This window comes from Lutra lutra, chromosome 12 (genome assembly GCF_902655055.1).
Source record: "Lutra lutra chromosome 12, mLutLut1.2, whole genome shotgun sequence".
Classification (NCBI taxonomy): domain Eukaryota; kingdom Metazoa; phylum Chordata; class Mammalia; order Carnivora; family Mustelidae; genus Lutra; species Lutra lutra.
Window position 1 is genome coordinate 53,464,991 of NC_062289.1, and position 19,439 is coordinate 53,484,429.

Consider the following 19,439-nt stretch of genomic DNA (forward strand, 5'->3'; position numbering starts at 1 on the left):
AGCAAAGCAAAGAGTAGATATATACAATCACCTATGTAAAGAAGACACCAACAGACACGCACACACACACACACACACACACAAGTGTAGAAAAAGACCGAAAAGTATAAATCAATGTGTATATTAAAAAGTTGTAAGAATTTGTGATTTGTCCTTTCTTGAATCTTTACAATTTTTTACAATAAAAAATGTATTTTTTACCAGAAAAGTAATGAAAAATATTTTTGCTGCATTTTTTTCTGAGCCATTGGAACAATGGACGCCATTTCCTCCCTATGAAGAACCAAGTTCCTGCTGAGATTTCTAATGTGAGTATGTGAGTTCAAATAAGCACGCTGTCCCCTCTGCTTCTCAGGAGAGCAGCTGTATTTTCCCAGGTAACCATACTTCTTGATTTGCCTGGGACAGTTTTGGTTTGATTCTTGTCCTAGAAAAATTATTACTAGAACCCTCTTCCATTCTCAACAGTGTCCCAATTTGGATAATATGACATAATCAATCTATATTTTCCTCTACTTATTTTCTTTTTTACATGTGAAATGCCTTAAATTCTTCCACCTACCCCACAAACCAGTGGTATTCATAAAACTTACCTGCATTTTAATAGGGCTCCCTCAGCACATTGTACAGTGATATGTTTAGAATCTAAAAAGTATGAAACATACCGGCCCTTCAAAAATCTCCTTGTCATTAAATATGTAGGTGACTTTGGTGTTGCCAGACAGCTTCTCAGCCTGCATCCAAAACCGGACCTGGCCTTTCTCCAAGATTTCAACTGCCAACTCTGACTTAATTGGGACAGCTATGCAAAATAAAAACAAAAATAGTAATTTTACTGGTAACCAATTGTATTAATACCAATTTTTCAGTGAAAAAACACTCAATGGAAATGACAGTAGAGCACCTTGCTTCTTACAAAACCTGGAGACAGTAAGAACATCGTAGGGAAAGAATGATGTTCAGGGATGGAAGATGTGGGTTCTAATCCTGCTGCCACTTTGGGCAAGTCATTCATCTTCTGTGAGTCATAGATATCTCAACTGTAAAAATAATAAGGAAGGTAAACTTACCTCCAGGGTTCCTTCAGCTAATTTGTGTGACTCTCCACTGTGGCTTTAGGGACAATAACAAAGTGTGATGAAATAGTCTTGGGCTGGCCCCAGGAGAGCTGGAGCCTAGTCCAACATCAGCAACTGTGTGATATTAGGCAGGTCCCTTCACTTATCTGGGCCTCAGTTGACTCATTTATAAATGAATGGGATTATACCGAATGTCCTAAATTGTTAAGAGATTTTCCAGCTCCAACATACTATAATCTTAATTTCTTCAAAATACTGGGAAAGGAGTTAAATTTTATTTTTTTTCAACAATTTAACTCACTTTGGAGATTCTTTCAAATGTTTTTAAAAATGAATTTCAAAACAGAATTAATGTTGATGATATACACAAGATGAACTAGCTTATCATTTAAACTCTATCCATCCCACTGGATTGCCAGTTCAATTACATTCCTAGACAAGGCAACATTTTTCAGAGGCAAATATGTGAGTCACTATTAACAAGATATATTAAGATACAGCATGGCTTGCCTCACAAAGAAAGTGAAGGAACCATATGGTATCTCTGACATACACCTGTATCGCTTAAGACATTTCAGTCTGGGTGTAATTTTGAAAGTTGTCTGATATCTCTGAAAAACAGTTTTCTAAATTTCTTGTAACTTGAAAGTGTTCTCTATAAAGGCTCCTCCAGCCAATGGTTTTGTATCAGAGGTAGCTCCAAGGCAAACTTTGTTGAAAACCATGGCGGTCTCTCAAAGTTTAGTAGTCCTTCCTTTCTTTTAGGAGAAATCACCAGCCTTTGCTTTCTCTATATGGTGCTTAATCTAATCTCAAAATTTCAATAGCTGCTACATTTTGAATTGTAAGTTTCCCAAACTTGTATCAAATGTACGTCAGAATTTCTTTGTACTTATCCTAAAACCATCCTTTCCAAAGGGATCCCTTTCATTTGGACTGTTCATAGTCATTATGAAACTCAGTTATAGACTTGTTTCAATGAGGAACTAAACAGAGGCTCAGATGTCATCTACTGAGGGGTGTCCATGATGCACAGAAGATGGGCTTTGATGTCACACTGTGACCTTAGACAGGTCTCTCCTCTTGAAACCTCATGCTTCTCACTGCTAACATGGGTATTATCTGCCTCATAAGACCACCAAGAAGACTGAATATAGTACCAGACAACGCTAAGACACTGTGAATAATGACCAGTGCTCAAGAAGGGTGAGTTCTTTGCTCTCCTCATTTTACTGATGACAAAACTGAGCCCCGGGACATAAAGGTATGTTTAGTAACATATGTTAGTAACATATGTGGGTAGCAGAGCTGAGACCAGGGTTATTCCCTCTATTCTGTGCAGTTATACCACTCAACTCAATCTCTCTTGGTTCTCTGGCTGTCCACTCTAAAGAACAGTAGTGGTTGGCTAGTGAGTATCATGGCAGACTCAAGGGTTGTGAGAGCAGAGGCTAAACTTTCTCCTTACAAGACACTCCTGCTTGCTACAAGTAATTCTTGAGGAAAATGGAGAGTAGAATTTCCTGAGAAAGTCTGAAGACCTCCTTCTGGGAAATCTAATACATGAGTTATGCAGTTACTTAAGGGGCCCAGAGTGGTGATAGAGAAGAAAGGGCATGTCCTCCTGGAAGTTTCAAGCTCCCTTAGTGTTCACTGCCTCTCTGAGTAATAGGAACATCACTTGAGGAAACACTGGCCACCAGGAATCACCAGAGAGGACGTGGTGGCAAACAGCAGGTGTACACACATTAATAGTCATGTCCTGCTTAGGTGCTATAAAGACCACTTGGGCTTAACCACAGGTATCCATGGTGTACATCTGGTCTAGTTACTTAAATTCTCCAGACCTCAGAGTCTATACCTCTAAAACTAAATCACCTTAGAACTGAGACTTTTAAGGTCACTGTTGAGTTTAAATGATATACTCCATTTCAGCACCCTACAAATACTCTGGCATATAATAAGTGCTCTATAAACTTGGCTATTAATATTTTGGTACCTCTTTCCTCCTCCAGTGGCTTCAACAACACCCTAGGACTATCAATTATAAAATATATTGACACCTAAGAGGACATACCAAATAGATGCAATTTATGTATATGTGTTTGCGTATATCTGTATACATAGGGTATATGTGCACCAAAGGGATAATAATCAAGAGATATTATGCAGGATGTTGACAATACTGAAATATACCTTCCATCACCCCCCTCACAATACCTTGGAATCTTCAAGTAAGCTGTCTCTCTATACTGCAGCTTAATAACAATAGTGGCAAAATCAACTAGGCTATTTTCTGTTTTTAGCTTTATACATTTTTATTTTTTCCTTCATCTCGGTCCTAAATTTCCTTACAGTCCTTTCTCTGTCAGTTAATTTGTTCCAGCAAAATATCTATTTTTTGTAGGTTTAAGGCATATGCTCAGTGGTTTTCAAAATATTTTTGAAAACAGCTTAAAATAGAATTACTGCACCAAGGGATAAAGGAACAACATACTCTTTATTACATTCTATAAGAAACAAGACCCATTTAAAACCTTATAAAATCTCATGAAAAAACTTAATGATATGTCAACATCTACCGAGAGGAAGTGGGTATAAATTGAGAAATTAGATCTGCTGTTTTGACCCTTCCTCAGATCTCTGAAAATATTCACGTAGTCAGGCTGATCTAATAGAATTGGGAGGAAGAAAAGTGTGGGAGCTGTATTCTTGAAAATGCTGCTCCAATGGGCTAAGCAAATCTCTCTTGGGTTCGGAGATCTGATACTTGCATGTCAGAGTTTTTAACACATGTTGAGTTCTCTCTCTCTGCCTACCCAAATGCCACACGAGTTTTCTGCTACTCTCTCTCCTAGAACCAGTAATTAGAGTGAACATGCTTATGCAAAATAAATATCTCAGCATACATGACAGTGATATCAGACAATTACTATCTTCAAGTCCATATGATCACTGAACATCAGGGAGGCTTGGGCACATCCAATTCAACAGTAACACCCCATGTTGTCCCATCACCATCCTTTAAGCTAAATGTAAACATTGTTTGGACCAGCTGTTGCCTAGACACTTTGCCAATGTTTACTGTCCGACTAACTAGATTAGTGAATACTGCTGTTTCTTTCCATTTCCACCAATGTTTGGGAGGAGACAGTGTGCTCACGAATGGGGTCTGGCTGTGTTCAATATAGTGATTCTCTCTACCACTCCCTAATTCACAGCCCTGGGGACATGAAGGGAGAGCATACTGCACAGCTTGTAGACAGATCTTCTACATGTGGGTTTTTTGAGGATAACTGCTGTTTCAATATTTATATTTTTCCTGAAAAGTCCAAGGATCTCTCACAGCATCTCTATTCGGTAGGTGCTATAAATGATTACAACAGCCAGTTCTAGAAAGGAAACTAAAACATGGGAAATTAAAATTGAGTTGCTCAGGTTCATCGAGTGGGTCAAAAGTACAGAATATAGAGAGGACAGGCCAAACTTCTACCTTCCAAGCAATTAAAAAATAATAATAACTTTGAAGATACAATTCGCAGTATTACTTTTCCAGTTTTATGGTGAATAAGTGTACAGATGAGAAATGGTTCTCTCCCTGAGTTCACAAAGTTTGTATTCTATATCCACACCCCACAGACACCCCCACTGTGCTGCTTTGTTGAACAAAGTTGGTTTTGAGAACATAACAGCTGAGGACAATAGTCACTAACACTCAGCCTCAGGATAGAACAAGCAATCCTTGGGAATGGAAAAGAAGTCAGGCAATTAGTTCCAGAGCAGTGAGTGTTTCTTTTTCAATCACAGCCTTCAATGGGAATTTTGGGAGAGCTACAGACCTTTCTCCTAGAAAAATGGACATACAAGGTTTTGCCTGTAGTGTGAAGTCACGATATAGTTTCCTGAGTTCCTGAAAAGTCTGTATTGGTGAAGGAGTTGTATTTTAGGGTCTAAAGAGTAAAACAAAACAAAACAAAACAAAACAAAATTCGTGATTTAAAAGAGTGAGTGTGTATTATCACTCTTCATTTGTTTTCTCAAACTTCAGGATATATAATCTGGATAACCCACTAGTTTGGCCAATAGATATCAATGACAAGAGAACTTATCAGGTCAGTGGAACTTTCCGAGCATCATTTCAGACTTCTTTCTCTTCTTTTAGGTGTGGACTGCGAAATTTAATCTTTTATGTGGAAAGTACTTTATTGAAGAGTTTGTTCAGAAGAGATAGTTCAGAGAGATTCTTTTTCTGACTAGGGCATCTTTACCTCATTTTCCAGGAGTTTAAAATGGTAGATAATGTCGTTAGATTATCTTTATTTAGAAGTGTGATTCTTCTGTTAAGTGCTAACATTAAATTGCTTAGGAAGAGATTGGTTTGCCTAAAAAACATGTGAGTTAATGTATACAGGACCATATAATATATAGGATTCCAAAGTACATAGGCAAAAAGTAAAGAACTTAATTACTCAGCTGTGACACCTGTGTAACCTGCCACTTCACTGTGTAACAGCATGGATGTATTTTCTATGTTAGTATCTCTATCTCTTTAGAACAATGGCCAAGATAAAAGCAGCCCTTCTGGCAAGTGCATTTTTAAGTAAAGTGTATGTTCCATTATGTATTCTTAAGAGCCTCTTCTCTTAGTCCTGTCAGAGTTGTCGTCTGACCTATTCCAGAAGTCACCACCTAAACCCTGTGGATGTACTGTGGACACTTACTTGGGAACTTGTGTTCTTGGCTGAGAGCTAGTAAACGTTTCAGCTCTGTAGGGAGAAAAAAAGAAAAATTAAACTTGAACTACCAAAACAAAAGCCACTTGATCCTAGAGGATCACTCAATGATGAATCAAAGCAGCGTTAGACTTGTGAATGGATTGATTTTTTTTAAAGATTTTATTTGTTTATTTGACAGAGAGAGATCACAAGTAGGCAGAGCAGCAGGCAGAGAGAAAGGGGGAAGCAGGCTCCCTGCTGAGCAGAGAGCCCAATGTGGGACTCGATCCAAGGACCCTGAGATCATGACCTGAGCCGAAGGCAGAGGCTTAACCCACTGAGCCACCCAGGTGCCCTGATATTTTTTTAATTAAAGATTTTTATTTATTTATCAGAGAGAGCGAGCACAAAGGGGGAGCAGCTGCCAGAGGGAGTGGGAGAAGCAGGCTCCCCGCTGAGGCCCTATGAGGCACTTAATTCCAGGACCCTGGGATCATAACCTGAGCCAAAGGCAGACGCTTAACCAACTGAACCACTCAGGTGTCCTAATAAATGGAATGATTTTAAAATTACCTTCCTCATCAATCAAGTAGCTTGACCCTATTCCATCAGTGTCCGTTACATCACAGGAGTAAATGCCCAGGTCTTCTGTCCCCAGGTCCTTGAAGGTCATTTTCGTCCTGCGGAACAGGATACTCTTGTAAGAAGGGAGGCTGTGTGGGATCTATGATCTAGCAAATTCTTCCTTGCTCTCTTTCCATAAACATCCTCACCATTGCTTTAAGATTACAAAATTTCATAAAATAATGAGAATCACCATTAAAGCTGACTTTATGTCAATCAAAGCTTTTCTAACATCACAAATGAGATAACATATGAGAAAGCTTTTTAACTGAAATAACATGAAAAGTACTTTATAAGAACTGTTATTTTTTAAGGCCGACATTCGTTATTATTTTTTACACGACCAGATATAAAATATTTGTGATTTCATTCCCTTATACTAAGTATTTGAAATAGAAAGCAAAGAGCTTACTTCAGTCTCCTATCATGAAAAGGAAACCCCATTATTATGACTGAAGCAGTACATACTTGTTGCCTTTGCTTTCAATCTCTAATCGTGGAGAGTCCTCAGTGGATACATAATCTTTGGACCAGCTGAACTGAGAATTTGGAGCCATCTGATCACATTCAAAGTTCAGTGAAATTACTCCATCATCATCCACATTTACAACAACCTCTTTGGTTCCTAGAAGATCCAAAACAAGGCACTGATTATTTCCTGATAGAAATTAATGAAGTAAGAATTCCTTACTTTGGGATTCATTACTGTAGCCTCAAACCAGGGCCTTGAGCCTGTGCAAGGGAAAAGCTCCAGCTGCTCACTGTGAATGCACAATCCTACTTTACAATTCAACTTTTATACTGCAGCATGGAATTAAATGAATGTGCCATGTTTTTCCGGTAAAGCCAACACCATGGACAGTATTCTTTGCTTAGGGCTGAACAAAAATTGCTTGATGTGACTGAAGGTACAGTGGAAGGAGTGGGTTGGTCATAATAAGAAGGACAAGGCAGCCTGAGGCAAAAAGAAAGCTGAATGATCCTTATCAGGACCAAATCAATGACTTTTGCTTCGATAACATCCATATCCAGCTACTCATCAGGAAAGGACAGTTAAGAAATAAAGAAACCAATGGGAAATTGAAGGGGAGAAAGTAGAGGTAGTAAAAATTGCCTGTGTTCATAGGCTTAATGTTTATTAATCATTTAAAAATGGAGAACTACATGGAAACTCAAGGCCAAGATCTTTTTCTGTTGATCAAGCAACCATAAATCAATCTAAAGGTGCCCCTCTAGATGAGAATGACAGCGACCTAAACATGACTGTTATCAAACTGTATGGAAATTGAAATGGAAATGAATTTCAAGTGATCCAGATGTTTAAAGAAGATTGGTTTTTAGATTTAAAAGAAAAAAAATTCAGGTAGTGCTTTGAGTTCTTGTATTTTTGAGAGTTATAACAAATTGCACTGGCATCTAATTTAGCAATTTAGAGTTCATACAGCATATAAAATATTCCCATCTATGCTTAACTCCAGTTTGAAAGGTAAAATGTACTTCTCAAGTTGACACTCATTTGATTACCAGTCTAAACTCAGTTTGTTTCCATATGTTCGGAAAAATATATTTAATCTCAGAAAGGTACAGCTTTGTCTTCAAAAGGGCATTAAAAAAGATCTTCCAGTAGACACTGCCAAAAGATTGAAGGTCTTCACTCTAAATTGTGTTGTAAGAAGCCAGCATCCTGGCCTATTGTGCAATAAAACTTGTCAGGGGAAAAAAAAAATTGCAAAACTCCTCCCAGGGGAAGGCCAATAGAAAATAGTGCCCAAACAATGTGTGGTAACATGAAGATCTTGACTTGTAAGCGAGGAAGCTGGTTTCATTTGTCTTTATTGATGACAGGGTGTGTGCTTCAATTATAAGCCTCTAAAAAGTGATTTTTTTTTAAAAACACATGAAATGCTTAAAGAAGACTAGTTCTAGAGATTTTTTAAATTACTTTTTTAAATGAAAGGGTTATTTTCATATTTGGTGATAAACTGAAATAATGATCAAATAAAGATTTAATTATATTTGAATGAAATGTCCACCATGTATTACTTTTAAGGGTGAGTCTACTTTACTGGAAGTTGCAGACCATGTTCTAGTGATACTCCTGATAACATATGACGAATCCTCATCATCCATTATTGTATAACAAAAAGTGGCAAAGTGCTCTCATTTAAAACTTAAGACTAACATGTAAGAGGGCTGAGGTTCAGACAGTGTTATGATACAGAGCATGGCTGAGTCACAAAGAGAATACAAATAAGAAAATTTCTGTATATATGTATTGTTATGTAGAGGAAAGATGTGATGGAGGTTGACTAAACCTTCCTTGCTCTTTGCATAATATCTATTTTGGAGGCATGACAGATTGTTCATATTAATCATTCATTGTCTTCTCTGTAATCCCTTTCAGAAGGAAGTAAATCATCCATATGCTCGCTGTTTATTATACTGGAGGTATGATTTAAGTTTATAACAGAAAAAATATTGCTTAGGTTAAGAATTGTGATTTTGTTTTATTAAGGTGAAAGATCTGAATTTTTTTGCAAAGGAGTCACAAAACTGAAAGAATATGAATATCATAGTTAGCTTAACCTTTCTCTCCATTCCACAGAGATCCTTTGCACTGTAACATTTCACCCATCTGGAATCCTGCTCCAAACCAAGAAGTAAGGAAAACAAGCCTCTGAGAGGCAGCACTGATGTGACAAAGTCCACACACTTGTATTCCTGGACACTTAGGAGAATTTCATAGATTGTCCCTTGGAATCTATTTATATTTCACTTGAGATTATTCTAGGAAGTTGTTTGGTTAGGTTTCATCAGTAAATTAAACCTCCAAAACAGAGGGAAGTAAAAAGCTACTATCAGTAGGCACAATGAGAATAAGGAAAATGAGAGTAGGAGAGGAGGCAGAAAACCTAAATGCAGGCACAAATACATTATTTAATAGAGGAGCAAATGGCTCCTCACCCCATAATGACATCACTGTATCCCAACACTGTACAATAAATAAGATTGATCCTTATGGCTCTGAGTCACACAGAAAAAGGTAGATAAGATTCAATATGCTGCATCCAAGGTTGAAAAGTACATACGAACATGTCTAATCTATTTTAGAAGAATTTTCATCAAAGAGTTTTAGAATTAATTTTAAAGTATTGATGCTTTAGCAGTAAATTCTCAGATAAATGGAACAACTGGGAATTTAGAACAATAATTCGTAGAGGTTTTTCTCTCTTTTTTTTTTTAATTGAGGAAAAACTAGTCTATAAGATTATATAAGTTTCAGGTATATAACACTATAATTGAACATCTGCATACACCACTAAAAGTCTAGCAACCATTCATCACCATACGATTGAATCCCTCTACTCATTTTGCCCACCCCCCTCATTCCCCTGTGATAACCACCAATCTGTTTTCCGTATCTATGAGTTTGCTTTTGTTTTGTTTGTTCATTGTTTTAGGCTTTAAGATTCCACATGAGTGAAATCACATGTTATTTGTCTTTCTGCATCTGACTGACTTCACCTCCCATATCTTCAGACCCACCCATATTGTCAAATGCTTTTTCTGCATCTATTGAGATGAACACGTACTTTTTATCCTTCATTTTGTCAAAGTGGTGTATGACAAGGATTGATTAGCAGGTATTGAACTCTCCTTGAATCCCTGGACTAAATCCCACTTAATCATGGTGGATGATCCCTTTGAATGTATTGTTGAATTTGGCTTGCTAATGTTTTGTTTAGGATTTTTGCATCAATGTTCATCAATGATACAGGCATGTAATTTTCTTTTTTGTGGTGTCATCTGGTTTTGATATTGGGCTAATGATAAAATGAGTTTGGAAGTGTTTCCTTCTTTTCAATTTTTTTTTAGAAGAACTTGAGAAAGACAGGTATTGAATCTTTGAATGTTTGATAGAAATCACCAGTGAAGCTACTCTGGTCCTGAACTTTTTTTTTTTTTTTTTTAAGATTTTATTTATTTATTTGACAGAGAGAGATCACAAGTAGACAGAGAGGCAGGCAGAGAGAGAGAGAGGGAAGCAGGCTCCCTGCTGAGCAGAGAGCCCGATGCGGGACTCGATCCCAGGACCCTGAGATCATGACCTGAGCCGAAGGCAGCAGCTTAACCCACTGAGCCACCCAGGCGCCCCCTGAACTTTTTTTTGTTGAGAATTTTTTGATTACTGATTCAATTTCCTTACTAGTAATTGGTATATTCAGATTTTCCATTGCTTCATGAATCAGTCTTGGAAGATTGTATGTTCTGAGAAATTTCTCTATTTCTTCTAAGCAGTCCTCTATGTTGGTGTATAATTGTTCATAGTATCATGATTATTCATATTTCTGTGGTGTCAATTGTAATATTGCCTCTGATTTCTGATTTTGTTTATTAGAGTCTTCTCCTTTTTTTCCCCCCCTTTGGTGAGTATAGCTAAAGGTTTGTCAATTTTGTTTACCTTTTCAAAGAACCAGTTCTCAGTTTTACTGATCTTTCCCTTTTTTTTTCCTAGTCTCTATTTCACTTATTATTATTCTAATCTTTACTATTCCCTTTTTTCTATTGACTTTAGGCTTCATTTGTTCTTTTTCTAGCTCCTTTAGGAGTAAAGTTAAATTGTTTGAGATTTTTCTTGTTTCTTGAAGTAGGTCTGTATTGCTATGTATTCTTTCTTAGAAACACTTTTACTGCATCATTCCAAACATTTTGGTATGAAATTTCTATTTTCACTTGTCTCTAGATATTTTTTTTATTGATTTTCTTTGATTATCTTGATGACACAATGGTTGTTCAGTAGATTTGTTTAATCTCAAACATTTTTGTGGTTTTTCCAGTCTTCTTACAATTGATTTCCAGTTGCACAACACTGTACTCACAGAAAATACTTGATGTGATTTCAGTGCTCTTGAATTTATGGAGACTTATTTTATGATTTAACGTGATCTATACTGGAGAGTGTTCCACGTGCAGTTGAGAAGAATGTTTATTCTGTCACTTTTGGATGTAATTTTCTACATATATCTATTAAGTCCCTCCAGTCTACTGTATCATTTAAGGCTGATATTTCCTTATTAATTTTCTCCTTGGATGATCTATCCATTGATGTAAGTAGGGGTATAAATGTCCCCTACTATTATTGTATTGCTGTCAGTTTCTCCCTTCAAGTCTGTCAATATTAGCTTTATATATCTTGGTGCCCCTATATTGGGTACACATATATTTATTTTTTTTAAGGTTTTATTCATTTATTTGACAGAGAGAGAGAGAGAGAGAGAGAGAGAGAGCACAAGTAAGCAGAGTGGCAGGCAGAGGGAGAAAGAGAAGCAGGCTCTCCACGGAGCAGGGAGCCGGATGTGGAGCTTAATCCCCAACCCTGGAATCATGACCTGAGCCGAAGGCAGCTGCTTAACCAACTGAGCCACCCAGGTGCCCCTGCATATATATTTATAAGTGTTATGTCTTCTTTCTGGATTGACCTTTTTATGATTATACGCCCTTGTCTGTCATTACAGTCCTTGTTTTAAGTCTGTTTTGTCTGGTATGACTATTGCTACCCCAGCTTTCTTTTCACTTCCATTTGCATGGAATCTCTTTTTTTATCCCTTCACTTTCAGTCTGCATAGGTCTTTAGATCTGAAGTGAGTCTCTTGTACACAGAATATAAATGGGTCTTTTTTTTTTTTTTAAGCCATTCTAATGGTCACTCTGTATCTTTTGATTGGGGAGTTTAGTCTATTTACATTTAAAGTAATTATTGACAGGTAGGTACTCACTGCTATTTTGTTAATTACTTTCTGGTTGTTTTTATAGTTCTCTTTCTTCCCTTGAAGTGTGGTGGCTTTCTTCAGTGTTATGTTTAGGTTCCCTTCTCATTTTTTTTATATATTTTGCTATAAGTTTTTGCTTTGTAGTTACTGCAAAGTTCACATATAACCTATGTATGTAATAGTATGTTTTGACTTCAAAGTAACTTAAATTTGAACACATTCCAAAATTGTACATTTTTCTCTCACCCACACATTTTTATTTTTGATGTCACATTTTACATCTTTTTATTTATGCATCCCTTAACTAATTGTTATGGTTTTAAAATTTATTTTACTTTTTTCTGTCTTTTAACCTTCATACTTGCTTTATAAGGGACTGATTCACTATCTTTATACATTTACCTTTTCCAGTGAGATTTTTACTTTCTTGTGTTTTCTTATCATTAATTAGTGCCATTTCTTTTTGGTTTAGAGAAGACTCTTTAACATTGCTTGTAAGGCCAGTTTAGTGGTAATGAACTCCTTTAGCTTTTGCTTATCTGGAAAACTCTTAATCTCTCCTTCAATTCTGAAATAACATTGCCAGGTAGAAAATTCTTGGTTGGGAGTTTTTTCCTTTTAGCACTTTGAGCATGTTATGCCACTGTTTTCTGGCTTGTAATGTTTCTGCTGAAAAATCTGTTGATAGCCTTATGGGGTTTCTTTTGTATGTAGTAAGCTGTTTACTCTTGCAGCTTTTAAGATTTTCCCTTTAACTTTTACCCTTCTAATTATAATGTGTCTTAGCGTGAATCTCTTTGGGTTCATTTTATTTGAAACTCTCTGGGCTTCCTGAACCCAAATGTCTGTTTCCCTCCTCAGATTAGGAAAGTTTTCAGCCATACTTCTTCAAATAAGTTTTATGGCCCTTTCTCTCTTTCTTCTCTTTCTGGCACCCCAGGATTGCAAATGTTATTCCTCTTGCTGTTCTTTCAGAGATCTCTTAAGTTATGTTCATATTTTTAAAATCTTTTTTTTTTTTTTTTACTACTCTGTCTGGGTGAGTTCTTTTTTTTTTTTTTTTTTAGAGTTATTTATTTATGAGAGAGAGAGAAAGGGTGAGAGATAGCACATGAGTAGGGGAGGAGCAGAGGGACAGACTCTTCAAGCAGACTCCCCTCTGAGTGCGGAGCCCATCCAGGGCTCAATACCATGATCCATGAGATCATGACCTGAGCTAAAACCAAGAACTGGATGCTCTACTAACTGAGCCACTCAGGTGTCCCTGTCTGCATCAGTTCTATTGTTTTATTCCAGCTCATCGATCTGATATTTGGCTTTATCTGGTCTGTTGTTGAATCCCTCTAGCATATTTTTCAGTTCAGTTATTGTATTTTTCAGCTTTGTAACTTATATTTATATTCTTCTTATATTTCCTATCTCTTTGTTGAGGATCTCGCTATTAATCCATTTTTCACCTGGGTTCAGTGAACATCTTTATGATTATTACCTTAAACTCTGTATCAGGTAGGATGCTTATCTCCATTTTATTAATGTCTTTTTCTGATGTTTTGTCTTATTCTTTTATTTGGAACATATTCTTCTGTCCTTTCATTTTTTCCTGACTCTCTGTGTTTGTTTCCATGTATTAGGTAAATCAGCTACCTCTCCCAGTCTTGAAGGAGTAGACTTGTGTAGAAAATGTCATGTGGAACACAGAAGTGCCATCTCCTCTGACTGCCAGGGCTGGATTATCAAGTGGTACCCCCTGTGTGGACTGATGTACCTATGTGCAGTGGGCAGGTCTGTGTCTGCAGCTTGACATGGGCAGGGTTGGTGTCTGGCTCACCTGCAATGCATGGCTGAGCTGTGGTACTGTTCAGGTTCCTGAATGGCCAAGTTGGGTCCCAAACTTATGCAACTTGGAGAATAGAAAAACCCTGCTTAGTTGCTGTCTCAATTGTCTCAGTTATTGAGAGAAGAATATAGAGCTATCTCATTGAATTGTTCTGGAAAATTCATTTTTGTAAAGCAGTTTACAAAGAGATCTTTTGTGAAAATATGAAGTGAAACTACTATTAATTATAAAACTATTTAGTTTTAATTAATTTGTTAGCATAGTTCTTTGAATGAAGGTATTTACAAAGAGTAACTCAGTAAGCCAAGTATTTTACAATCATACTATAATGGGAGATTGAATTGAGATTGCCTTTGGAAAAAAGATAGACTCCTCCTGTGGTCTGGCTTTACAGAGAAAATAGCGTTTTGGGAAAATATTTTTTAAAGTTGTATGGGACAAAAAAGAATAAGTGTGAAGAATTTAAAACAAAACGATGCTCTCTGGAAAATTTAAAAGCCAATAAAACAACTTAAAAAACAACTTAAAAAGCAGATAAAAACAACATAAAAAGAGCTCAGAGTTTCTTGTATCTGAAAAGGACACATTGGCTTATATATTCCTCTTTGTATGATTAAGGAAGTAACTATGTTCAACTGGCAGGGCTAAGTTTTCCACATTAAAATCTAAGAGGAAGGGGAGCCTGGGTGACTCAGTGGGTTAAAGCCTCTGCCTTTGGCTCAGGTCATGGTCTCAGAGTCCTGGGATCGAGCCCCGCATTGGGCTCTCTGCTCAGCGGGGAGCCTGCTTCCTCCTCTCTCTCTCTCTGCCTGCCTCTCTGCCTACTTGTGATCTCTGTCTGTCAAATAAATAAATAAAATCTTAAAAAAAAAAATCTAAGAGGAAGTTCAATAGTGGAATTCCTTAAATAAAGGAGTTCTTAAAATATAATTGGCAAAAAATTCTATAGGAATTTTTAGAAAGATATATGATATTCAAATGGATGATTCTTTTTATAAATGCTCTAGAAAAAAGAAGAGCAGATACAATGCCAGCATTTCTTTTTATTTTTTATTTTATTTTTTTTTTAATTCTAACTAGTTGATGCCTGGGTGGCTCGGATGGTTGGGCCACTGCCTTTGGCTCAGGTCATGATCCCAGAGTCCCGGATGGGGTCCCTCATCAGTCTCCCAGCTCCACGGAGAGTCTGCTTTTCCTTCTGACCTTCTCCCATCTCTCTCTCTCTCAAATAAATTTTTAAAAAAACCCTTTGAATAAATAAATAAATGAATTCTAACTAGTTAGTTAACATAATGCCAGCATTTCTAATAGGCCCCAGACTAATCCTCAAACAATGCCTGTGTAGATAGACCTGGTGCAGTGTCAGAGTTAAGAAAGGTATAGTTAAAACATCCTCAAATCTTCTTTTTAGAATGTCCCATGGCCTACTTGAGTTTTTACCAAGCATTGAGCCACTGTCACTTCATGGGTGAATTCATAAATATCTAAAGAGCTATATTCTCTAAAGCTGATTAATGTGTGATCAAAATGGCTCAGATACTTAACTCACAGGCAGTCAATTTGATATTCTGCTGTCACAGTCAAGGCTTCCCTATGGATATTCTCATCTGGATGAAAGGCTGTCCCACCCTCCAACAGAGCTGGGCTGGAAAAGGGGACCAAAATCTGTCGGGACCTAGATTTTCTCAACCTTTGAATCTGCTCAAGAACATAAAGAATTCAAGTAAGAACACAGGAGATTTGGCTATAGAAAATAAAAGAGATTATTTTGGTGTAAAAAGGATTTAAGAAGAATTGTCTTGAGTTTGCTGCCTCAACCTTACCCTACACAAATCCTTAATATGGACAGGGGGATACCAGATTGTGTGGAGTGGCATTTTAATGGTCCCTTCAGGCTTGCCACCACACCTAGTATGTGAATAAGTTAAGGTACAGCCCAGGGCTAAAATGAATGATTTGGAAATTAACTGTCCCTCCTTTCCAAAAGATGATTTAAAAAAAAAAAAAGTTGAAAGCCAAAATGAAACCACAGTAAACTGTTCATATTCCTATATATTTCATAATCTGATAGGCAATTTTTCTCATATAATTTAGTCTTTTACATCAGCATTAATAGATCCTTTTTACAAGTTTTAGTTATTTGTCCTTTTCCATGGGGTGTGTGTGTGTGTGTGCATGTGTGTGCATGTGTGCGCTCATGTAATATTTAAAAACCCAGAGAGTGGGACAGAATAGAAGCAGATAGAATTGAATTAATGTAACCAGTTTACATGATACTTAGCTCCCCTATGTTTAAGACCAAAACTGCTGGCTGACCTACCACTTTGGTACCCACATCGTGGCCTCCATTTTAGAATATTTAGGGTTAAGTTTACACATGTGGCTATAAAACAGAGTCATACTCACTGGCCAAAACACGTAGTCATTCATTATCGTCTTCATTTAATAAATGACTACAACACACCAGGTACCAGGCCCTCGCATACAGGAAGAAAAGACATACAGTTCCTGTTTTGAAGTAGCCCACAGTGTAAATCAAAGTTCATAACCCTGCTTTCATGCTAGAATTACCCAAGTGGCTAAACAAACAAAAATGAACCTATGCCCAGGCTCAGTCCTGGAGATTCTGATATAATTGGTCTGCAGTGGAGTCTGGATGGAGTCAGTATTTTTCAAAAAAAGTTCCTGGCATGATTCTCATGTACAGCAAAGGTTGAGGACTACTGTTTTAATGACTGAAAGAGAACAGTTAATAAACAAATACAAGGGAAATGTTCTAAACGAAGCCAGTTGAGCAGAACAGCCCGCCTGGCTTCCTCCTCTGAATCCTTGAAGACTCCACCTCTAGGCGACTGAGCGCACGTTTACATTCTCAGTCCTGCCAGGTGCTATGACAAACCAGTTTTCAGAAACTGGAATTGGTCAGGAGGTTGTCAACTCAATCATTCCTTCTAGTGTTGCATTCTTCTAACCTGCCTTGCTCCTAGTGACCAAGTCCTAACTTCTGGTAACTGAAGTTAGGTTGGGACCCTGCCTTGTGTTTGGGCCCTCCTCTCCATCACCTGAATTCTCTGGCTGGCTGCTGAGTCTTTGGTAAGAATACCTACAGCCTGTACCACCAGTCATTTTTTTGTCCTCCAGATCACCTGCCACACTTTGGCAGGTCTTTCTTTTATCTTCCATCTGATCTGGCTCGCCTCACCTCCGCCTCCCCTCCGCCTCCCCCTCTGCCCCAGACTTGATGCAATCAATACAGATACCATCTGAAAACTATCAAATATCAAGATTAGGAGTACCTTTTATATACTAAACAAATATACACTAAATATTTTTCAGCTTATTCTTCTTACAGGCTTTTTTCTAGCTTTATTACATTTCTTGGTAAAGCGTGATACACTGAGTCTATTTTTCTGGATCCTCATCGGCAGAACAACTGGATATTCTGGCAGGGCCTGAGCTACATCTGCTGGCATATTTATTGACTTCAAAGGGAGACCAGTGATCCTCTAACTCTGGTGGATTAAGTTAACTTTCAACTCAAATTCAGATTACACTTGTGATATCGTGTTAGACTTATCTGAGGCTTGCTGTTACATGATCAGCTTTATTTCTGAAATTTTAATAATACATTCTAAAAGAAGTCGTTCTTCTGCAATAGCAATCCAAATTTCACATCCCAAATCTTGAAATTGATAACATGCCTCCCCACCCCTGCCCTATCCATTCTAACATATAATAAATATCTAAGCAAAAGTAAAATATTGGTATTTAAGAAAATCATTAAATACAGTCAACTTTACGCTACAGGTAAGTTTTTACAAGGACTTATGAAACCCCAGTTTACTGCCTATTCAGGTATGAGAAATATTTTATGAACATCTATTATAGCTCTCATCACACACCATGTTGTAAGTTCTGAGTTTTCCATGTAGATTGTAAGCCCAGTGTACAGTGATAATATCATATTCCTCTGCTCCTGTTGCCCACACATATTGTGCTGACATATCATAGCTGCTTAAGAAATGTATGTCCCAAGAATGATTGTGCCTGTTGCATATGAACACATCCACGTGTCTCCTGGGTTTTGGTGTTCCTTTACGGTGAAAGACTTTGACTTTGTGCATCCCAGGGTTCTTTCCTAGGCTGTGAGCCAAAGAGTGGCTTCATCTCCTGCTGTTTTGTGGATCAGTGTCTGCAGCTGTTCTTTGTAGTTATATTCTGGGAATGGAATGGCCACAAAAAATGACTTCCAAATCAGTGAAACAAAACTCTTCGCCCACGAGCTCATCAGAAGATCATTTTCTGATGGTAAAGCTTCTGGAGGGGTAGTTTTATTAATGTCATGCCTGACTACCTGCCATTCTGAGGCTATTGATGAGAAAATAAGAGCTCAATTTCACCTTCCTTCAGTTAATCAGATTTGGAATCCATTGTATCAAAGGTGCTTTTAACTGATCCATGATTAGGTTAAGAGTTTACCTCTTTGGTGACCTAAATGTTCTTACAAGAGTTTGCAGTTGTATCTTTTGCACCTGCATTTGTTTCTATTTCTTTACTAGTGGCAACCTCAGAGTCTGCTTCCTATGCAAATATATATTTTGGTGTCTTCACCTATTGCCTTTTATCTGGTGTGTATGTGTCTAGCATTGTCCTGTTTTCTCATGGAATTTTACAAAAGGTACTTATAATGAGGTGTGGTACTTTATCCAGACAATCTCTACACTTGTGTATAAGGTCATTTTTCACACCCAGGTCTTAGAGGGCAGTTTTAAGAGTAGTTGAAAGTAGGTTATGAAGTAATAGGATGAGAAGGGTAGATACTTCCTAAAAGGATACTTTTGATATACTTTCCAAGTAATATGCAGGGAGAGCAAAAGTTTCTATGTTTACTTTCTTTCCTTATCATAAAAATAAATATCACATTATATATCTACTCTTTGTTTTAATCTGAAAATCGATGTGGATTGAAGTGAACATGCTTGGACTAGAATGAAGGCCAACTTAAAATAGCTGGTTAATACTTTTTTAATCCTCTCTTATTTCAAATGTTTCTTTTAAAGTTATTTTTTATTGATTTATAATTGGCCCAATATTGTATTAATTTCACATGTACAATGTAGTGATTCAATATTTATGAACTGATCACCTTGATAGGCCAAGTTACCATCTGTCACTTTACAAAGTATACAAAGTGATTGCCTATATTCCCTATGCTATTATAGTGCTTTCTTTACTGAACTGAAATATGTAATAACTTTGAAAAGCAATAGAGATTAAATGGGAAGATAAGTAATTATTATGTAATAATCTGAAACTATTTGCACAGTGAACACTGTAAAGTTTGTTCACATAATAAAGGGGAAGACTGTCTTCCCTAGTCCAATCATGGCATCTCTTGAAACTGGGAAGTGAA

At 37.1% G+C, this 19,439-nt stretch overlaps 1 protein-coding gene across 3 annotated transcripts in view; it reads right to left on the reverse strand.

Annotated features, from left to right (window-relative positions):
• MYOM1 (myomesin 1) overlaps positions 1-19,439 on the reverse strand; it is a 151,900-nt gene that overhangs the window by 22,357 nt on the left and 110,104 nt on the right. For all 3 annotated transcript variants that reach the window (XM_047696346.1, XM_047696348.1, XM_047696345.1), the window contains 4 exons: positions 6,887-7,043; positions 6,368-6,474; positions 5,801-5,845; positions 666-802 (listed from right to left, as the gene is read on the reverse strand). In XM_047696346.1, coding sequence (XP_047552302.1) covers positions 666-802; positions 5,801-5,845; positions 6,368-6,474; positions 6,887-7,043 — 446 coding nt within the window. The remainder of the gene's footprint in view (positions 1-665; positions 803-5,800; positions 5,846-6,367; positions 6,475-6,886; positions 7,044-19,439) is intronic.